The sequence below is a fragment of the Lampetra fluviatilis genome, chromosome 3 (genome assembly GCF_964198595.1).
Source record: "Lampetra fluviatilis chromosome 3, kcLamFluv1.1, whole genome shotgun sequence".
In the NCBI taxonomy this organism is placed as follows: domain Eukaryota; kingdom Metazoa; phylum Chordata; class Hyperoartia; order Petromyzontiformes; family Petromyzontidae; genus Lampetra; species Lampetra fluviatilis.
Genome location: NC_136277.1, coordinates 12,013,327 through 12,036,434, shown reverse-complemented (window position 1 = coordinate 12,036,434; position 23,108 = coordinate 12,013,327). Strand labels below are relative to the sequence as shown.

General features: G+C 54.8%; 1 protein-coding gene across 2 annotated transcripts in view; it reads left to right on the top strand.

Moving 5' to 3' along the window:
• Positions 1-23,108, top strand: part of LOC144952241 (mucolipin-3-like) — a 54,829-nt gene that overhangs the window by 19,780 nt on the left and 11,941 nt on the right. For both annotated transcript variants that reach the window (XM_078882679.1, XM_078882670.1), the window contains exons 2-9: positions 4,961-5,166; positions 10,796-10,966; positions 12,451-12,607; positions 14,021-14,132; positions 15,284-15,380; positions 16,234-16,333; positions 17,675-17,787; positions 18,556-18,705. In XM_078882679.1, the coding sequence (XP_078738805.1) occupies positions 4,961-5,166; positions 10,796-10,966; positions 12,451-12,607; positions 14,021-14,132; positions 15,284-15,380; positions 16,234-16,333; positions 17,675-17,787; positions 18,556-18,705 (1,106 nt within the window). The remainder of the gene's footprint in view (positions 1-4,960; positions 5,167-10,795; positions 10,967-12,450; positions 12,608-14,020; positions 14,133-15,283; positions 15,381-16,233; positions 16,334-17,674; positions 17,788-18,555; positions 18,706-23,108) is intronic.

Here is a 23,108-nt window from a genome sequence, read left to right as displayed (position 1 = left end):
ATACTGGTTGCCCACTGTACTAGCTGCCCACTGTACTGGTTGCCCACTGTACTGGTTGCCCACTGTACTGGTTGCCCACTGTACTGGTTGCCCACTGTACTGGTTGCCCACTGTACTGGCTGCCCACTGTACTAGCTGCCCACTGTACTAGCTGCCCACTGTACTGGTTGCCCACTGTACTAGCTGCCCACTGTACTAGCTGCCCACTGTACTAGTTGCCCACTGTACTGGTTGCCCACTATACTGGTTGCCCACTGTACTAGCTGCCCACTGTACTGGTTGCCCACTGTACTGGTTGCCCACTGTACTGGTTGCCCACTGTACTGGTTGCCCACTGTACTGGCTGCCCACTGTACTAGCTGCCCACTGTACTGGTTGCCCACTGTACTAGCTGCCCACTATACTGGTTGCCCACTGTACTAGCTGCCTACTGTACTGGCTGCCCACTATACTGGTTGCCCACTGTACTGGCTGCCCACTGTACTGGTTGCCCACTGTACTAGCTGCCCACTGTACTGGTTGCCCACTGTACTAGCTGCCCACTGTACTAACTGCCCACTGTGCTAGTTGCCCACTGTACTGGTTGCCCACTATACTGGTTGCCCACTGTACTAGCTGCCCACTGTACTGGTTGCCCACTGTACTGGTTGCCCACTGTACTGGTTGCCCACTGTACTAGCTGCTCACTGTACTGGTTGCCCACTGTACTGGTTGCCCACTGTACTAGTTGCCCACTGTACTGGTTGCCCACTGTACTGGTTGCCCACTGTACTAGCTGCCCACTGTACTGGCTGCCCACTGTACTGGCTGCCCACTGTACTAGTTGCCCACTGTACTGGTTGCCCACTATACTGGTTGCCCACTGTACTGGTTGTCCACTGTCCTGGCTGCCCACTGTACTAGCTGTCTATTGTACTGGTTGCCCACTGTACTGGTTGCCCACTGTACTGGTTGCCCACTGTACTAGCTGTCCACTGTACTGGTTGCCCACTGTACTGGCTGCCCACTGTACTGGTTGCCCACTGTACTGGTTGCCCACTGTACTGGCTGTCCACTGTACTGGTTGCGCACTGTACTGGTTGCCCACTGTACTAGCTGCCCACTGTACTAGCTGTCCACTGTCCTGGCTGCCCACTGTCCTGGCTGCCCACTGTCCCAGCATCGGACATGTCGCCGCTAGGCAAGTAGGTGTTGCGTAAGCCGCTCTCGAAGAATCCGCAAAAAAAAATTTCGTGGAAGAAAACAAAGAAAGAAAGAGAGAAAAGATGATGTTCAACAGGGAGGACAAGAGCGTGGCCACGTCTCTGGCCGAGGACATTAAGTTGCGGGTGTGCGAGGCCGTGAGAAAGCCCGGCTCTGCGGGGGAGAACAACGCCAGGGCTAAGAAGCAGGAGGTTTGGAGTCTGGACAAAGGGATTGATGGTGACGATGCAGGTGAGCTTCTGGGGGAGTGTTTTTTGTTGGAATGGTGATGATGTAGGTGTGCATCTGGGGAGTGTTTTTGATGGAGGTGAGCTTCTGGGGGAGTGTTTTTGTTGGAATGGTGATGATGCAGGTGAGCATCTGGGGGAGTGTTTTTGTTGGAATGGTGATGATGTAGGTGAGCTTCTGGGGGAGTGTTTTTGTTGGGATGGTGATGATGCAGGTGAGCTTCTGGGAGAGTGTTTTTGTTGGAATGGTGATGATGTAGGTGAGCATCTGGGGGAGTGTTTTTGTTAGAATGGTGATGACGGAGGTGAGCTTCTGGGGGAGTGTTTTTGTTGGAATGGTGATGATGTAGGTGAGCTTCTGGGGGAGTGTTTTTGTTGGAATGGTGATGATGTAGGTGAGCTTCTGGGGGAGTGTTTTTGTTGGAATGGTGATGATGTAGGTGAGCTTCTGGAGGAGTGTTTTTGTTGGAATGGTGATGATGTAGGTGAGCTTCTGGGGGAGTGTTTTTGTTGGAATGGTGATGATGTAGGTGAGCTTCTGGGGGAGTGTTTTTGTTGGAATGGTGATGATGTAGGTGAGCTTCTGGAGGAGTGTTTTTGTTGGAATGGTGATGATGTAGGTCAGCTTCTGGGGGAGTGTTTTTGTTGGAATGGTGATGATGTAGATGAGCTTCTGGGGGAGTGTTTTTGTTGGAATGGTGATGATGGAGGTCAGTATCTGGGGGAGTGTTTTGTTGGAATGGTGATGATGTAGGTGAGCTTCTGGGGGAGTGTTTTTGTTGGAATGGTGATGATGTAGGTGAGCTTCTGGGGGAGTGTTTTTGTTGGAATGGTGATGATGTAGGTGAGCTTCTGGAGGAGTGTTTTTGTTGGAATGGTGATGATGTAGGTCAGCTTCTGGGGGAGTGTTTTTGTTGGAATGGTGATGATGTAGATGAGCTTCTGGGGGAGTGTTTTTGTTGGAATGGTGATGACGTAGGTCAGTATCTGGGGGAGTGTTTTGTTGGAATGGTGATGATGTAGGTGAGCTTCTGGGGGAGTGTTTTTGTTGGAATGGTGATGATGCAGGTGAGCATCTGGGGGAGTGTTTTTGTTGGAATGGTGATGATGTAGGTGAGCTTCTGGGGGAGTGTTTTTGTTGGGATGGTGATGATGCAGGTGAGCTTCTGGGAGAGTGTTTTTGTTGGAATGGTGATGATGTAGGTGAGCATCTGGGGGAGTGTTTTTGTTAGAATGGTGATGACGGAGGTGAGCTTCTGGGGGAGTGTTTTTGTTGGAATGGTGATGATGTAGGTGAGCTTCTGGAGGAGTGTTTTTGTTGGAATGGTGATGATGTAGGTGAGCTTCTGGGGGAGTGTTTTTGTTGGAATGGTGATGATGTAGGTGAGCTTCTGGGGGAGTGTTTTTGTTGGAATGGTGATGATGTAGGTGAGCTTCTGGAGGAGTGTTTTTGTTGGAATGGTGATGATGTAGGTCAGCTTCTGGGGGAGTGTTTTTGTTGGAATGGTGATGATGTAGATGAGCTTCTGGGGGAGTGTTTTTGTTGGAATGGTGATGATGGAGGTGAGCTTCTGGGGGAGTGTTTTTGTTGGAATGGTGATGACGTAGGTCAGTATCTGGGGGAGTGTTTTGTTGGAATGGTGATGATGTAGGTGAGCTTCTGGGGGAGTGTTTTTGTTGGAATGGTGATGATGTAGGTGAGCATCTGGGGGAGTGTTTTTGTTGGAATGGTGATGATGTAGGTGAGCATCTGGGGGAGTGTTTTTGTTGGAATGGTGATGATGTAGGTGAGCTTCTGGGGGAGTGTTTTTGTTGGAATGGTGATGATGTAGGTGAGCATCTGGGGGAGTGTTTTGTTGGAATGGTGATGATGTAGGTGAGCTTCTGGGGGAGTGTTTTTGTTGGAATGGTGATGATGTAGGTCAGTATCTGGGGGAGTGTTTTTGTTGGAATGGTGATGATGTAGGTGTGCTTCTGGGGGGAGTGTTTTTGTTGGAATGGTGATGATGTAGGTCAGCATCTGGGGGAGTGTTTTTGTTGGAATGGTGATGATGTAGGTGTGCTTCTGGGGGAGTGTTTTTGTTGGAATGGTGATGACGTAGGTCAGTATCTGGGGGAGTGTTTTTGTTGGAATGGTGATGATGTAGGTGAGCTTCTGGGGGAGTGTTTTTGTTGGAATGGTGATGACGTAGGTCAGTATCTGGGGGAGTGTTTTTGTTGGAATGGTGATGATGTAGGTGAGCTACTGGGGGAGTGTTTTTGTTGGAATGGTGATGATGTAGGTCAGCATCTGGGGGAGTGTTTTTGTTGGAATGGTGATGATGAAGGTGAGCATCTGGGGGAGTGTTTTTGTTGGGATGGTGATGATGTAGGTGAGCTTCTGGGGGAGTGTTTTTGTTGGAATGGTGATGATGCAGGTGAGCTTCTGGGGGAGTGTTTTTGTTGGGATGGTGATGATGTAGGTGAGCTTCTGGGGGAGTGTTTTTGTTGGAATGGTGATGATGCAGGTGAGCTTCTGGGGGAGTGTTTTTGTTGGAATGGTGATGATGCAGGTGAGCATCTGGGGGAGTGTTTTTGTTGGAATGGTGATGATGTAGGTCAGCATCTGGAAGAGTGTTTTTGTTGGAATGGTGATGATGTAGGTGAGAATCTGGGGAGTGTTTTTGTTGGGATGGTGATGATGCAGGTGAGCTTCTGGGAGAGTGTTTTTGTTGGAATGGTGATGATGGAGGTGAGCATCTGGGGGAGTGTTTTTGTTGGGATGGTGATGATGTAGGTGAGCATCTGGGGGAGTGTTTTTGTTGGGATGGTGATGATGCATCACTACCTCGCCTAGTATACAGGAGGTCGTGGGTTCAATCCCCGACCCTGACGATGCCTGCTGTCTTTTTGGAGTTTGTGGTTTCTCTCTCATCATCATTATCATCACAGTTGTTGCGATGTTAACGACCTCGCCTGCTATACATAACACTGCTATACACTTCACTAATATACACTACATGATACACTGCACTACTGTACACTACTAAACATTACACTACACACTGTACACTACACCACTGCACTCCTCACCACTGCACGCCTCACCACTGTACGCCTCACCACTGTACTCCTCACCACGGGGCTAACCCAGAGGTCGCAAACGGGTTTTGATTCCTTACCCATACCCGTACCCGGCCGCACCAGGGTCGCAAATGGGTACCCGTACCCGGCCGGGTATGGGTAGGGTACGGGTATAGGGTACCTGATTGCGACCTCTGGGATGAAGCCATGTTGCAGGCGCGGGTGGGTTGATTCTAGGAACTTGAATTGTGAGAAGAGACAAGACGTTGGGAAATGAGTGACAAACGGTGACTCACCAGTGACTCACAGCCTACCCGTACCCGTACCCGGCCGCACCAGAGTCGCAAACGGCTACCCGTACCTGGCCGGGTACGGGTTAGCCGGGTATCGGGTAGGGTACCGGTAGTATCGGTTACCCGGTCGCGACCTCTGGGCTAACCTACCCGCCCGCCCGTCCCTCCGCGCAGAGCTAACGAACGCGGCATCCATGGCGAAGTCGGAGGCACACGGCGAGGAGACGCCGCTGCTGGGCGGGCTGGCGGCCGCGGAAGGCCGGATGAGGCGCGACATTCGCTTCTTCTTCATGAGCCCCTGCGAGAAGTTCCGCGTCAAGGGACGCAAGCCCTGGAAGATGGGAGTGCAGATCCTCAAGATCGTCATGGTGACCATTCAGGTGACGTGCCCTCCCCCCCCTCATCCCCATCACCATCCCGTTGTGGTGTTGTGTCGTCGGTTTCGTTTGGTGATAGGGGATGTTGACTACCTCGCTTGGTAGGTAGGAAGTCGTCGGTTTGAACCCGACCCTGACAATGCCTGCTGCTGTATTTTTGGAGTGTGTGGTGTCTTTCATCATCATCATCACAGTTGCGAGATGTTAACTACCTCGCCTGGTATACAGGAGGTCGTGTGTTCCGATCCCAAACGATGCCTGCTGCTGTATTTAAGGAGTTTCCGGTGTCTCTCTCTCATCATCAACATCATCACAGTTGCGAGATGTTGACTACCTCGCCTGGTAGGCAGGAGGTTGTCGGTTTTATCACGACCCTGACGACGCCTGCTGCTGTATTTTTGGAGTTTGTGGTGTCTCTCATAATCATCATCACAGTTGCGAGATGTTGACTGTGATGATGATGATGAGAGAGAGACACACAAACTCCAAATATACAGCAGCAGGCATCATCAACGTCAGGATCGAAGCCACGGCACCTCCTGTGTACCAGGCGAGGTAGTTAACAACTCCTAGCCACCGTGATGATGATGAGAGAGAGACACACAGACGCCAAATATACAGCAGCAGGCATCGTCATGGTCAGGATCGAAGCCACGACCTCCTGTATACCAGGCGAGGTAGTCAACATCTCCTAGCCACCGGGGCGCCCCAACCCTCACCCCCAGCGACGACCAAGGCCTACCCCAACCACTCCCGCCTGTTCTACCAACTGTCACCATGACTACACCACCACCACTACCACCACATTTAACATCAACCTGCCCATTGTTATCTCGATCATCTCGCGTGCAATTGTTGTAAAGCGCCTTGAAGTAAGTTGACTACCTCACCTGGTACGCAGGAGGATCATGGGTATGATCCCAGCCCTTGACGCCTGCCGTATATTTTGAGTTTGCGTGTCTCTCTCCCCGCGGTCGCGTGGATTTTTCTCCAGGTCCTCCAGTTTCCCGCCCCCCCCCCCACATTTAGAGCAGAGGTCGCAAACGGGTTTTGATTCCTTACCCGTACCCGGCCACACCAGGGTCGCAAACGGCTACCCGTACCCGGCCGGGTAAGGGTAGCCGGGTATCGGGTAGGGTACGGGTATCGGGTACCCGGTTGCGACCTCTGATTTAGAGTCAACGTGGGTTTCGAGATAATTTGGCTTCCAATAAATTGTCCACGTGATGATAGGCCACTTTGTGGGAGCTGTCATCTGTGATGGCTCGGTGGGCCTTACCTGGTAAAGAATAGTTAAAGAGAAATGGAATAAGATAAATTAAATTTCGATTTAAAGCTTTCGTGACTGCAGGGATTCATCTTCTTGGTTCTTTCGGTAAAGTCACGTAGAAGGGAAATAATAAAATAATAAAAATAAAACATAATAATATAATGCTCACCACGTTTCGGCCACAACGCAAGCAGCCGTCCTCAGGTGAAGAACAGGTCTGTTGATATGCAAATTCCTTTGTCAAGGCGCCCTTCCTCTTCTAACCCACCTTAAATATACGCTGCCAAGCTTGGTGGTGTTTCATTCAGACGCTGTCTTTCCGACAGACCTGGTCTTCGCCTGAGGACGGCTGCTTGCGTTGTGGCCGAAACGTCGCCGTGAGAATTATTTTATTATGTTTTATTTTTATTATTTTATTATTTCCCTTCTACGTGACTTTACCAAAAGAACCAAGAAGACTGCGTATGGCCTTAAAAGAAGTACTAAAAAGTGTATAGGCCACGTTTCGTCATCGCCCCTAGTTTATAGCGCACGTTTAACAGCAACGCATGAGGAAGCTACTGGGAGCCATGCAACTTTTAACTCCCCATGGTTAAACTAATTTAGTCAAAACTGCGTTTTGTGTGTTTAGTTTGTCCTTCGGCCAGCACGCACGGTGTGGTTACGCACTGTGTGAAAGACGTTGAACAAACATGTTCACACAGAGACCCATAGACTCACACAGAGACCCATAGACTACTCACACAAAGACCCATAGATTCACAGAGACCCATAGACTACTCACACAGAGACCCACAGACTACTCACACAGAGACCCATAGACTACTCACACAGAGACCCATAGACTACTCACACAGAGACCCATAGACTCACAGAGACCCATAGACTCACACAGAGACCCATAGACTACTCGCACAGAGACTCAAACTCACACAGAGACCCATAGACTACTCACACAGAGACCCATAGACTACTCACACAGTGACCCATAGATTCACAGAGACCCATAGACTACTCACACAGAGACCCACAGACTACTCACACAGAGACTCAGACTCACACAGAGACGCAGACTCACACAGAGACCCATAGACTCACACAGAGACCCATAGACTCACACAGAGACCCATAGACTACTCACACAGAGACCCATAGACTACTCACACAGAGACCCATAGACTCACACAGAGACCCATAGACTACTCACACAGAGACCCATAGACTACTCACACAAAGACCCATAGATTCACAGAGACCCATAGACTACTCACACAGAGACCCACAGACTACTCACACAGAGACTCAGACTCACACAGAGACGCAGACTCACACAGAGACCCATAGACTACTCACACAGAGACCCATAGACTCACACAGAGACCCATAGACTCACACAGAGACCCATAGACTACTCACACAGAGACCCATAGACTACTCACACAGAGACCCATAGACTCACACAGAGACCCATAGACTACTCACACAGAGACCCATAGACTACTCACACAGAGACCCGTAGACTCACACAGAGACCCATAGACTACTCACACAGAGACCCATAGACTACTCACACAGAGACCCATAGACTCACACAGAGACCCATAGACTACTCACACAGAGACCGATAGACTACTCACACAGAGACCCATAGACTCACACAGAGACCCATAGACTACTCACACAGAGACCCATAGACTACTCACACAGAGACCCGTAGACTCACACAGAGACCCATAGACTACTCACACAGAGACCCATAGACTACTCACACAGAGACCCATAGACTCACACAGAGACCCATAGACTACTCACACAGAGACCCATAGACTACTCACACAGAGACCCATAGACTACTCACACAGAGACCCATAGACTACTCACACAGAGACCCGTAGACTCACACAGAGACCCATAGACTACTCACACAGAGACCCATAGACTCACACAGAGACCCATAGACTCACACAGAGACCCATAGACTACTCACACAGAGACCCATAGACTACTCACACAGAGACCCATAGACTCACACAGAGACCCATAGACTACTCACACAGAGACCCATAGACTACTCACACAAAGACCCATAGACTACTCACACAGAGACCCATAGACTCACACAGAGACCCATAGACTACTCACACAGAGACCGATAGACTACTCACACAGAGACCCATAGACTCACACAGAGACCCATAGACTACTCACACAGAGACCCATAGACTACTCACACAGAGACCCGTAGACTCACACAGAGACGCAGACTCACACAGAGACCCATAGACTACTCACACAGAGACCCATAGACTCACACAGAGACCCATAGACTACTCACACAAAGACCCATAGATTCACAGAGACCCATAGACTACTCACACAGAGACCCACAGACTACTTACACAGAGACTCAGACTCACACAGAGACGCAGACTCACACAGAGACCCATAGACTACTCACACAGAGACCCATAGACTCACACAGAGACCCATAGACACACAGAGACCCAAAGACTACTCACACAGAGACCCATAGACTACTCACACAGAGACCCATAGACTCACACAGAGACCCATAGACTACTCACACAGAGACCCATAGACTACTCACACAGAGACCCGTAGACTCACACAGAGACCCATAGACTACTCACACAGAGACCCATAGACTCACACAGAGACCCAAAGACTCACACAGAGACCCATAGACTACTCACACAGAGACCCATAGACTCACACAGAGACCCATAGACTACTCACACAGAGACCCATAGACTACTCACACAGAGACCCATAGACTACTCACACAGATACCCATAGACTACTCACACAGAGACCCATAGACTACTCACACAGAGACCCATAGACTACTCACACAGAGACCCATAGACTACTCACACAGAGACCCATAGACTACTCACACAGAGACCCATAGACTACTCACACAGAGACCCATAGACTACTCACACAGAGACCCATAGACTACTCCACACAGAGACCCATAGACTCACACAGAGACACATAGACTCACACAGAGACACATAGACTCACACAGAGACCCATAGACTACTCACACAGAGACCCATAGACTACTCACACAGAGACTCAGACTCACACAGAGACCCATAGACTACTCACACAGAGACCCATAGACTACTCACACAGAGACCCATAGACTACTCACACAGAGACCCATAGACTACTCACACAGAGACCCATAGACTACTCACACAGAGACCCATAGACTACTCACACAGAGACCCATAGACTACTCACACAGAGACCCATAGACTACTCCACACAGAGACCCATAGACTCACACAGAGACACATAGACTCACACAGAGACACATAGACTCACACAGAGACCCATAGACTACTCACACAGAGACCCATAGACTACTCACACAGAGACTCAGACTCACACAGAGACCCATAGACTACTCACACAGAGACCCATAGACTACTCACACAGAGACCCATAGACTACTCACACAGAGACCCATAGACTACTCACACAGAGACCCATAGACTACTCACACAGAGACACATAGACTCACACAGAGACCCATAGACCACTCACACAGAGACCCATACACAGAGACCCATAGACTCAAACAGAGACCCATACACTACTCACACAGAGACCCATAGACTACTCACACAGAGACTCAGACTCACACAGAGACCCATAGACTACTCACACAGAGACCCATAGACTACTCACACAGAGACCCATAGACTACTCACACAGAGACCCATAGACTACTCACACAGAGACCCATAGACTACTCACACAGAGACCCATAGACTACTCACACAGAGACCCATAGACTACTCACACAGAGACCCATAGACTACTCCACACAGAGACCCATAGACTCACACAGAGACACATAGACTCACACAGAGACACATAGACTCACACAGAGACCCATAGACTACTCACACAGAGACCCATAGACTACTCACACAGAGACTCAGACTCACACAGAGACCCATAGACTACTCACACAGAGACCCATAGACTACTCACACAGAGACCCATAGACTACTCACACAGAGACCCATAGACTACTCACACAGAGACCCATAGACTACTCACACAGAGACACATAGACTCACACAGAGACCCATAGACCACTCACACAGAGACCCATACACAGAGACCCATAGACTCAAACAGAGACCCATACACTACTCACACAGAGACCCATAGACTACTCACACAGAGACTCAGACTCACACAGAGACCCATAGACTACTCACACAGAGACCCATAGACTACTCACACAGAGACCCAAAGACTACTCACACAGAGACCCCCCCCCCTCCGTATCCCTCTTGCCGTGCCCCCTTCCCGCAGCTGGTGGTCTTTGGCCTCAGCAACCAGATGATGGTCACGTTCCGTGAGGAGAACATGGCGACGTTCAAGCACCTGTTCCTGCGCGACTACCGGGACACGCCGGGGGAGGACGCCTTTGCCGTGTACACGCGCTCCGACTTCTTCGGCAATGTCGCCCACGTGCTCAACCAGGTGCATGCTGGGAGGCAGCGGGGGGGGGCGGCCGACGGTGACGCCGACGCTAACGCTACTAACATCACTAACACCACCACTAACATGACCACTTACACCACGAACACCGCCACTAACACCACTAACACCACTAACACCACCACCAACACCACCAACACCACCACCACCAACACTAACACCGCTAACACCACCACCAACCCCACCACCACCACCACTAACACCGCTAACACCAACCCCACCACCAACCCCACCACCAACACCACCACCAACACCACCACCACCACCAACACCACCACCAACCCCACCACCACCACCAACACCAACCACCAACACAACCACCAACCCCACCACCACCACCAACACCACCACCAACACCACCACCAACACCACCACCAACACCAACACCACCACCACCACCAACCCCACCACCAACACCAACACCACCACCAACACCAACACCACCACCACCAACCACCAACACCACCACCAACCCCACCACCACCACCACCACCAACACCACCACCAACCCCACCACCACCACCAACACCAACCACCAACACCACCACCAACACCACCACCAACACCACCACCACCACCAACCCCACCACCAACACCAACACCACCACCAACACCAACACCACCACCACCAACACCACCACCAACCCCACCACCACCACCAACACCACCACCAACCCCACCACCACCACCACCACCAACACCACCACCAACCCCACCACCAACACCAACCACCAACACCACCACCAACACCACCACCAACACCACCACCACCACCAACCCCACCACCAACACCAACACCACCACCAACACCAACACCACCACCACCAACCCCACCACCAACACCACCACCAACCCCACCACCACCACCAACACCAACCACCAACACCACCACCAACACCACCACCAACACCACCACCACCACCAACCCCACCACCAACACCAACACCACCACCAACACCAACACCACCACCACCAACCACCAACACCACCACCAACCCCACCACCACCACCAACACCACCACCAACACCACCACCACCACCAACACCACCACCAACCCCACCACCACCACCAACACCACCACCAACACCACCACCACCACCAACACCACCACCAACCCCACCACCACCACCAACACCAACCACCAACACCACCACCAACCCCACCACCACCACCAACACCACCACCAACACCACCACCAACACCACCACCAACACCAACACCACCACCACCACCAACCCCACCACCAACACCAACACCACCACCAACACCACCACCACCAACCACCAACACCACCACCAACACCGCCTCTGCCATGGTGGTCTTGCACGTGACGCACACATTTATTGACCGACGTCACCTTCGTAAGTCCAGGACGACAGAGCTCGGGCGATTGTTGGCTGGGGGGGCGGAAGAAGTGTTATAACACCGGCGCCCTCCCGCCCTCCCCCACCACGTGATCCGCCAGTACGTACGCCTACGGAACGTGTCCGTGGGGAACTACGCCTACGTGCGGGACGGCGACGGAACCATCGCCCCCATCAACCTGTGCCGCAGCTTCTACAAGGCGGGCACCATCGACCCCGGCAACGACACCTTCAGCATCAACCCCGTGGTCGAGAAGGGTGAGCGGGCAAGGCGACACCACGCTGGCTAGGAGATGTTGACTACCTCGCCTGGTGCGCAGGAGGTCGTGGATGCGATCCCAGACCCTACGAGATGTTGACTACCTCGTCTGGTGCGCAGGAGGTCGTGGGTTCAATCCCGACTTCTGACGATGCCTGCTGTATATTTGGAGTTTGCGGTGTCTCTCTATTATCATCATCACGGTGGCTAGGAGATGTTGACTACCTCGCCTGGTACGCAGGAGGTCGTGGGTTCGATCCCAGACCCTACGAGATGTTGACTACCTCGCCTGGTACGCAGGAGGTCGTGGGTTCGATTTCAGACCCTACGAGATGTTGACTACCTCGCCTGGTACGCAGGAGGTCGTGGGTTCGATCCCAGACCCTACGAGATGTTGACTACCTCGCCTGGTACGCAGGAGGTCGTGGGTTCGATCCCAGACCCTACGAGATGTTGACTACCTCGCCTGGTACGCAGGAGGTCGTGGGTTCGATCCCAGACCCTACGAGATGTTGACTACCTCGCCTGGTGCGCAGGAGGTCGTGGGTTCGATCCCAGACCCTACGAGATGTTGACTACCTCGCCTGGTACGCAGGAGGTCGTGGGTTCGATCCCAGACCCTACGAGATGTTGACTACCTCGCCTGGTACGCAGGAGGTCGTGGGTTCGATCCCAGACCCTACGAGATGTTGACTACCTCGCCTGGTACGCAGGAGGTCGTGGGTTCGATCCCGACTTCTGACGATGCCTGCTGTATATTTGGAGTTTGCGGTGTCTCTCTCTCTCATCATTATCATCACAGTTGGGAGATGTTAACTACCCGACACCAGGTGACGATTATCTGAACCGGTCATGGGCCTCCCCCCTAGGTCGACTCAGCCATCAAATGAGCACCTGGTGCGGTGTGTAGTAAACATGGCCACTGGGGGAGACAAAGGCGGCCGGGCGTGGTGGTGCTGGCCACCCACCCCCCTGGTGGTGTTGCTGGTGCTGTGGTGATGGTGGTGGTGCGTTGTTGTGGTTGGTGGTGGTGGTGATGGTGGTGATGGTGGTGGTGGTTGGTGGTGGTGATGGTGGTGGTGGTGCGTGTTGTTGTTGGTGGTGGTGGTGGTAGTGTTGGTAGTGTTGGTGGTGGTTGGTGGTGGTGGTGGTTGGTTGGTGGTGGTGCCTGTTGTTGTTGGTGGTGGTTAGTGGTGGTGGTGGTAGTGTTGTTGGTGGTGGTGATGTGTAGTAAACATCGCCACTGGGGGAGACAAAGGCGGCCGGGCGTGGTGGTGCTGGCCACCCACCCCCTCGTGCGCCACAGTGCCGGCCTTCATAGGTGCTGCTACTCGCTTACAGCACTTGCCCCGACAGGTGGTTTGAGGCTATACGGTGAGGGGGGGACCTTTGGCTTTGTGTTTTGTGCGCAGTGTGCATCGACATGCTGCCCCTGATCCCGCTGGGAGGATTGTCGCTGAACGCGACTCGCCGCGCCGTGACGGAGATCTTCGTGGCCTCCAATCTCACCCTCGACTTCCACAGGTGTGCGTGTGTGTGTCTCCGCACGCACGCAGCCACACACACGCAGCCACACACACACACGCACGCAGCCACACGCACGCACACACACGCACGCACACACACGCAGCCACACACAGCCACACGCACGCACACACACGCACACACACGCAGCCACACACACACGCACACACACGCACACACACACGTAACCACACACACACACACGCAGCCACACACGCAGCCACACACACACAGCCACACACGCACACACACACGCAGCCACACACACGCAACAACACGCACACGCACACATACGCACACACGCACGCAGCCACACATGCACACACACACACGCAGGCACACACACATGCACGCAGGCACACACGCACACGCACGCAGCCACACGCACACACACGCACACATACGCACACACACACGCAGCCACACATGCACACACGCACACACGCACGCAGCCACACACACGCACACACACGCACACACACACACGCAGCCACGCACACACACACACACACGCACACAGCCACGCACACACGCATACACGCACGCAGCCACACATGCACATACGCACGTACGCAGCCACACACGCACACACACGCACACACACACGCAGCCACACACACACGCACACACACACGCAGCCACGCACACACACACGCAGCCACACACACACGCACACACGCACACACGCACGCAGCCACACACACGCACACACACACGTAGGGTACGGGTATCGGGTACCTGATTGCGACCTCTGGGATGAAGCCACGTTGCAGGCGCGGGTGGGTTGATTCTAGGAACTTGAATTGTGAGAAGAGACAAGACGTTGGGAGATGAGTGACAAACGGTGACTCACCAGTGACTCACGGCCTACCCGTACCCAGCTGCACCAGGGTCGCATACGGCTACCCGTACCTGGCCGGGTACGGGTAGCCGGGTATCGGGTAGGGTACGGGTATCGGGTACCCGGTCGCGACCTCTGGCGTCCGGGTTTGGATCGAACCCACCGACCTCCTGTACACCGGGCGAGGTGGTTAACATCTCACCACCGTGGCGAGATTGTAGTGGAAGTTGACTGTCGTGGAAGTGGTCCCCAGACGCCCACGTGGGTTTTCGTTCTTACCCACCCCCCTCCCCCACCCCCTACTGGCCAGGCTGATTGACGTCACCATCAAGTTCAAGCTGAAGACCATCAACCTTCAGACGGTCCGCTACCACGAGCTGCCCGACTGTTACATCTTCTCCATCACCGTGAGTCATCCCCGGGTGTCTCTCCTTCTACCCCCCCCCCCCCCCCGGCCCCCCACCGTATCTCTCTCTCTCTCGCTCGCTCTCTCGGTCACTCTCTCGGTCATTCTCTCGCTCGCTCACTCGCTTGCTCTCTCGCTCGCTCGCTGTCCCGCTCGCTCGCTCTCTCGCTCTCTTTCTCGCTCGCTCTCTCGCTCGCTCTCTCGCTCGCTCTCTCGCTCGCTCTCTCGGTCATTCTCTCGCTCGCTCACTCGCTTGCTCTCTCGCTCGCTCACTGTCCCGCTCGCTCGCTCTCTCGCTCTCTTTCTCGCTCGCTCACTCGCTCGCTCTCTCGCTCGCTGCTCTCTCGCTCGCTCTCTCGCTCTCTTTCTCGCTCGCTCTCTCGCTCGCTCTCTCGGTCACTCTCTCGCTCATTCTCTCGCTCGCTCACTCGCTCGCTCGCTCTCTCGGTCGCTCTCTCGCTCGCTTACTGTCCCGCTCGCTCACTGTCCCGCTCGCTCGCTCTCTTTCTCGCTCGTTCTCTCGCTCGCTGCTCTCTCGCTCGCTCTCTCGCTCGCTCTCTCGCTCGCTCTCTCGCTCGCTCTCTCGCTCGCTCTCTCGCTCGCTCTCTCGGTCGCTCTCTCGCTCGCTCTCTCGCTCGCTCTCTCGCTCGCTCCCTCGCTCACTTGATACAGCAATCGTGCTGTGACGGTTCCACCTGAAGATTTACATTTTTTACCTACGTGACTTTACCGGAAAAACCTAAGAATATGAATCCTTGCAGTCACGAAAGCTTCAAATCTAGAAGCCTTAATCCGGCCCTGCGTTTCCGTTCCCCCCCCCCCCACCGCCCTCCCCCCGTGTTTCCTCCTGGCAGGCGCTCTTCGACAACAAGGCTCACAGCGGCCGCATCATGGTCAGCCTGGACAGCGACGCCCTCATACGCGAGTGCAAAGAGTGGGACATCTCCGGCTCCAGTGAGTTGTTTTTTATTCGCGCTCCCATCTTCACGTGCCCTTCGCGCCGTTGGCTGCCTGGCAGGCGGGCTGGCGGGCTGGCGGGCAGGCTGGCTGGAAGGCTGGCAGGCAGGCAGGTTGGCTGGCATCACACACACGAAATGAAATAGCAGAACGCGATCGAACGAAACGGGAGAAAATAACACGACGAAGACGATTTATTATGATTATTATCGCTCGGTGGACGAGACCTGCGACGGAATGGCAGCCCAAGGAAGGGGGAGAGAGCGAGAGAGAGGACTGCTCACCGGAGCGGGGGGGGCGGGGGGTGTATGACGACCGCGGGGGGATGAGAGATCGCCGTGCAATTAGTCGAAGTCGTCGCGATCGCCGCGCGTTGTTCACGCGCTGTTCACGCGCTGTTGGCGCGCTGTTCACGCGTTGTGTCGTGCACCCTCCCTCCGCCCGACGCGTAGCCGCTCGATAAAGCCACGATACAGTATTTTTGTTTTGCGTGACATCGCGTCAATATGTGAATGTGTCGTTAAACCCGCCACCACCCGACACAGCCAATTAGTGAGGGGTTTGTCACGGAGTCAAAACGTGCCGATTCGTTGCCGGTACAGCACACTAACCGGTGTTGTCGGAGAGCAAATCCACACACACCGGTCTGCTGAGCTTGCGACGAATTGGCATGCTAGCTCGTGTTGCTTGCATTTTGGAAGAACACGCACTTACTGATGACATTCGACGTCGTCATCAGAATTGCGTGCGTGTGTGTGTGCGCGTGCGTGCGTGTGTGTGTGCGTGCGTGTGCGTGTGTGCGTGCGTGCGGTCGTGTTGTGTTGCAGTTCAGAAGAACACGCACTTCATGATGATCTTGGATGTCGTCATCAGAATTGTGTGCTTGCGTGTGTGCGTGCATGTGTGTGTGCGTGCATGTGTGTGCGTGCGTGTGTGCGTGCGTGTGTGCGTGCGTGTGTGCGTGCGTGTGTGCGTGCATGTGTGTGTGCGTGCATGTGTGTGCGTGCGTGTGTGTGTGTGCGTGTTGTGCGCGTGCGTTTGTGCGTGTTGTGTGCGTGCGTGTGTGCGTGCGCGCGTGTGTGTGCGTGCGCGTGTGTGCGTGCGCGTGCGTGCGTGTGTGTGCGTGTGTGTGTGCGTGCGTGTGTGCGTGTGTGTGTGCGTGTGTGTGTGTGCGTGCGTGTGTGCGTGTGTGCGTGCGTGTTGTGTGCGTGCGTGTGTGCGCGTGCGTGTGTGCGTGCGTGCGTGCGTGTGTGCGTGCGTGCGTGCGTGTGTGCGTGCGTGTGTGTGTGTGCGTGCGTGTGTGCGTGCGTGTGTGCGTGCGGTCGTGTTGTGTTGCAGTTCAGAAGAACACGCACTTCATGATGATCTTCGACGTCTTCATCATCATGCTGTGCCTCACCTCCTTTATCCTCTGCCTCCGATCGATCGTCAAAGGCGTCTTCCTCCGAAACGTGGGTCACCCCGCCGCCCGTCCGTCCGTCAGTCCGTCACGCCGTCTGTCTGTCGCCTGCGATGATTGTATTGTAAAATAAACGATGTTTATTCTCGATTTAAAGCTTTCGTGACTGCAGGGATTCATCTTCTTGGTTCTTTCGGTAAAGTCACGTAGTAGGGAAATAATAAAATAATATTAAAATAAAACATAATAAAATACGTGACTTTACCGAAAGAACCAAGAAGATGAATCCCTGCAGTCGCGAAAGCTTTAAATCGGAATTTGGGCAGTAATTTTGTTTTTTTTGGCTGTGGTTGTTCCACCTGATGTGCCGTAAGCTTATGTGTTGCTTCCGAAACGTCGCGATTTCATTTAGTTATTTCTATTTTATTCTTTACTTTTATTTTTTATTTAAATTTTTGAATCTTTTTTTATTTTATGTTTATTTTAATTTTTAATGTTTTTTTAAATCTTTTTTATGTTTATTTTTATGTTAATTTTGTATTCTTTTGTTTATTTGTATGTTTATTTTTTATTTCTATTTTATTCTTTATTTTTATTTTTTATGTTTATTTTTTGTTCTTTTTTATTTTTATGTTAATTTTTTTTCTTTTTCTTTTATTCTTTACTTTTATTTTGTATTTTTTTTATTTTCAGCTACGTTAACTCCACCGAAAGAACCAAGCAGTATGAATCCTTGCAATCACGAACACTTCAATTCTAGAATCATACAGCAGGCGTTCAGGGTCAAGGGATCTTTCTGTGCGTGTCCGTGCGTGTGCAGGAATTCGTGCTGTTCTACCAGGTGCACTACGGTCAGAAGGTGGCGTGGTCCGATCAGACGGAGTTCATCAACGGCTGGTTCATTCTCATCATCATCAGCGACATGTTCACCGTCATCGGGTCCATTCTCAAAATCGAGATCGAGATGAAGGTGAGCACTCCACACGGCCGACTCCTGCCCTCCCACTCGCTCACTCGCTTGGTCACTCGCCCTCCCGCTCGCTCGCTCACCCACTCGCTCGCTCACTCGCTCGGTCACTCGGTCGCTCACTCGCTCGGTCACTCGCTCGCTCACTCGGTCACTCGCTCGCTCACTCGGTCACTCGCTCACTCGGTGAGTCGCTCGTTCCGCTCGCTCGCTCACTCGGTCAGTCACTCGTTCCGCTCGCTCGCTCGCTCACTCGGTCACTCGGTCAGTCGCTCGTTCCGCTTGCTCGCTCGCTCACTCGGTTACTCGCTCGCTCACTCGGTCACTCGCTCACTCGGTCACTCGCTCACTCGGTCACTCGCTCGCTCACTCGGTCACTCGCTCACTCGGTCACTCGCTCGCTCACTTCGGTCACTCGGTCAGTCGCTCGTTCCGCTCGCTCGCTCACTCGGTCAGTCACTCGTTCCGCTCGCTCGCTCGGTCACTCGGTTACTCGCTCGCTCACTCTATTACTCGCTCGCTCACTCGGTCACTCGGTTTAGTCGCTCGTTCCGCTTGCTTGCTCGCTCACTCGGTTACTCGCTCGCTCACTCGGTCACTCGCTCGCTCACTCGGTCACTCGCTCCCTCGGTCACTCGCTCGCTCACTCGGTCACTCGGTCAGTCGCTCGTTCCACTTGCTCGCTCGCTCACTCGGTTACTCGCTCGCTCACTCGGTCACTCGCTCACTCGGTCACTCGCTCACTCGGTCACTCGCTCGCTCAATCGGTCACTCGGTCAGTCGCTCGTTCCACTTGCTCGCTCGCTCACTCGGTCACTCGCTCGCTCACCTCGCTCGCTCGCTCACTCGGTCACTCGGTCAGTCGCTCGTTCTGCTCGCTCGCTCACTCGGTCAGTCACTCGTTCCGCTCGCTCGCTCGGTCACTCGGTTACTCGCTCGCTCACTCGGTCACTCGGTCAGTCGCTCGTTCTGCTCGCTCGCTCGCTCACTCGGTCACTCGCTCGCTCACTCGGTCACTTGGTCAGTCGCTCGTTCTGCTCGCTCGCTCGCTCACTCGGTCACTCGGTCACTCGCTCGCTCACTCGCTCACTCGGTCAGTCACTCGTTCCGCTCGCTCGCTCGCTCACTCGGTCACTCGCTCGCTCACTCGGTCACTTGGTCAGTCGCTCGTTCTGCTCGCTCGCTCACTCGGTCAGTCACTCGTTCCGCTCGCTCGCTCGGTCACTCGGTTACTCGCTCGCTCACTCGGTCACTCGCTCGCTCACTCGGTCACTCGCTCCCTCGGTCACTCGCTCGCTCACTCGGTCACTCGGTCAGTCGCTCGTTCCACTTGCTCGCTCGCTCACTCGGTTACTCGCTCGCTCACTCGGTCACTCGCTCACTTCGGTCACTCGCTCACTCGGTCACTCGCTCACTCGGTCACTGGCTCGCTCACTCGGTCACTCGGTTTAGTCGCTCGTTCCGCTTGCTTGCTCGCTCACTCGGTTACTCGCTCGCTCACTCGGTCACTCGCTCGCTCACTCGGTCACTCGCTCCCTCGGTCACTCGCTCGCTCACTCGGTCACTCGGTCAGTCGCTCGTTCCACTTGCTCGCTCGCTCACTCGGTTACTCGCTCGCTCACTCGGTCACTCGCTCACTCGGTCACTCGCTCACTCGGTCACTCGCTCGCTCAATCGGTCACTCGGTCAGTCGCTCGTTCCACTTGCTCGCTCGCTCACTCGGTCACTCGCTCGCTCACTTCGCTCGCTTCGCTCACTCGGTCACTCGGTCAGTCGCTCGTTCTGCTCGCTCGCTCACTCGGTCAGTCACTCGTTCCGCTCGCTCGCTCGGTCACTCGGTTACTCGCTCGCTCACTCGGTCACTCGGTCAGTCGCTCGTTCTGCTCGCTCGCTCGCTCACTCGGTCACTCGCTCGCTCACTCGGTCACTTGGTCAGTCGCTCGTTCTGCTCGCTCGCTCGCTCACTCGGTCACTCGGTCACTCGCTCGCTCACTCGCTCACTCGGTCAGTCACTCGTTCCGCTCGCTCGCTCGCTCACTCGGTCACTCGCTCGCTCACTCGGTCACTTGGTCAGTCGCTCGTTCTGCTCGCTCGCTCACTCGGTCAGTCACTCGTTCCGCTCGCTCGCTCGGTCACTCGGTTACTCGCTCGCTCACTCGGTCACTCGCTCGCTCACTCGGTCACTCGCTCCCTCGGTCACTCGCTCGCTCACTCGGTCACTCGGTCAGTCGCTCGTTCCACTTGCTCGCTCGCTCACTCGGTTACTCGCTCGCTCACTCGGTCACTCGCTCACTCGGTCACTTCGCTCACTCGGTCACTGGCTCGCTCACTCGGTCACTCGGTCAGTCGCTCGTTCCACTTGCTCGCTCGCTCACTTCGGTCACTCGCTCGCTCACCTCGGTCACTCGCTCACTTCGGTCACTCGCTCGCTCACTCGGTCACTCGGTCAGTCGCTCGTTCTGCTCGCTCGCTCACTCGGTCAGTCACTCGTTCCGCTCGCTCGCTCGGTCACTCGGTTACTCGCTCGCTCACTCGGTCACTCGGTCAGTCGCTCGTTCTGCTCGCTCGCTCACTCGGTCAGTCACTCGTTCCGCTCGCTCGCTCGCTCACTCGGTCACTCGCTCGCTCACTCGGTCACTCGGTCAGTCGCTCGTTCTGCTCGCTCGCTCACTCGGTCAGTCACTCGTCCGCTCGCTCGCTCGGTCACTCGGTTACTCGCTCGCTCACTTCGGTCACTTCGCTCACTCGGTCACTCGCTCGCTCACTCGGTCACTCGGTCAGTCACTCGTTCCGCTCGCTCGCTCGGTCACTCGGTTACTCGCTCGCTCACTCGGTCACTCGGTCAGTCGCTCGTTCTGCTCGCTCGCTCACTCGGTCAGTCACTCGTTCCGCTCGCTCGCTCGCTCACTCGGTCACTCGCTCGCTCACTCGGTCACTCGGTCAGTCGCTCGTTCTGCTCGCTCGCTCACTCGGTCAGTCACTCGTTCCGCTCGCTCGCTCGGTCACTCGGTTACTCGCTCGCTCACTCGGTCACTCGCTCACTCGGTCACTCGCTCGCTCACTCGGTCACTCGGTCAGTCGCTCGTTCCGCTTGCTCGCTCGCTCACTCGGTTACTCGCTCGCTCACTCGGTCACTCGCTCGCTCACTCGGTCACTCGCTCACTCGGTCACTCGCTCGCTCACTCGGTCACTCGGTCAGTCGCTCGTTCCGCTTTCTCGCTCGCTCACTCGGTCACTCGCTCACTCGGTCACTCGCTCGCTCACTCGGTCACTCGCTCGCTCACTCGGTCACTCGCTCGCTCACTCGGTCACTCGCTCACTCGGTCACTCGCTCACTCGGTCACTCGGTCAGTCGCTCGTTCCGCTCGCTCGCTCACTCGGTCAGTCACTCGTTCCGCTCGCTCGCTCGGTCACTCGGTTACTCGCTCGCTCACTCGGTCACTCGGTTTAGTCGCTCGTTCCGCTTGCTTGCTCGCTCACTCGGTTACTCGCTCGCTCACTCGGTCACTCGCTCGCTCACTCGGTCACTCGCTCACTCGGTCACTCGCTCGCTCACTCGGTCACTCGCTCGCTCACTCGGTCACTCGGTCAGTCGCTCGTTCTGCTCGCTCGCTCACTCGGTCAGTCACTCGTTCCGCTCGCTCGCTCGGTCACTCGGTTACTCGCTCACTCGGTCACTCGCTCGCTCACTCGGTCACTCGGTCAGTCACTCGTTCCGCTCGCTCGCTCGGTCACTCGGTTACTCGCTCACTCGGTCACTCGCTCGCTCGCTCGCTCACTCGGTCAGTCACTCGTTCCGCTCGCTCGCTCGCTCACTCGGTCACTCGCTCACTCGGTCACTCGCTCGCTCACTCGGTCACTCGGTCAGTCGCTCGTTCCGCTTGCTCGCTCGCTCACTCGGTTACTCGCTCGCTCACTCGGTCACTCGCTCACTCGGTCACTCGCTCACTCGGTCACTCGCTCGCTCACTCGGTCACTCGGTCAGTCGCTCGTTCCGCTTTCTCGCTCGCTCACTCGGTCACTCGCTCACTCGGTCACTCGGTCACTCGCTCGCTCACTCGGTCACTCGCTCACTCGGTCACTCGGTCACTCGGTCACTCGCTCGCTCACTCGGTCACTCGGTCAGTCGCTCGTTCCGCTCGCTCGCTCACTCGGTCAGTCACTCGTTCCGCTCGCTCGCTCGGTCACTCGGTTACTCGCTCGCTCACTCGGTCACTCGGTTTAGTCGCTCGTTCCGCTTGCTTGCTCGCTCACTCGGTTACTCGCTCGCTCACTCGGTCACTCGCTCGCTCACTCGGTCACTCGCTCCCTCGGTCACTCGCTCGCTCACTCGGTCACTCGGTCAGTCGCTCGTTCCACTTGCTTGCTCGCTCACTCGGTTACTCGCTCGCTCACTCGGTCACTCG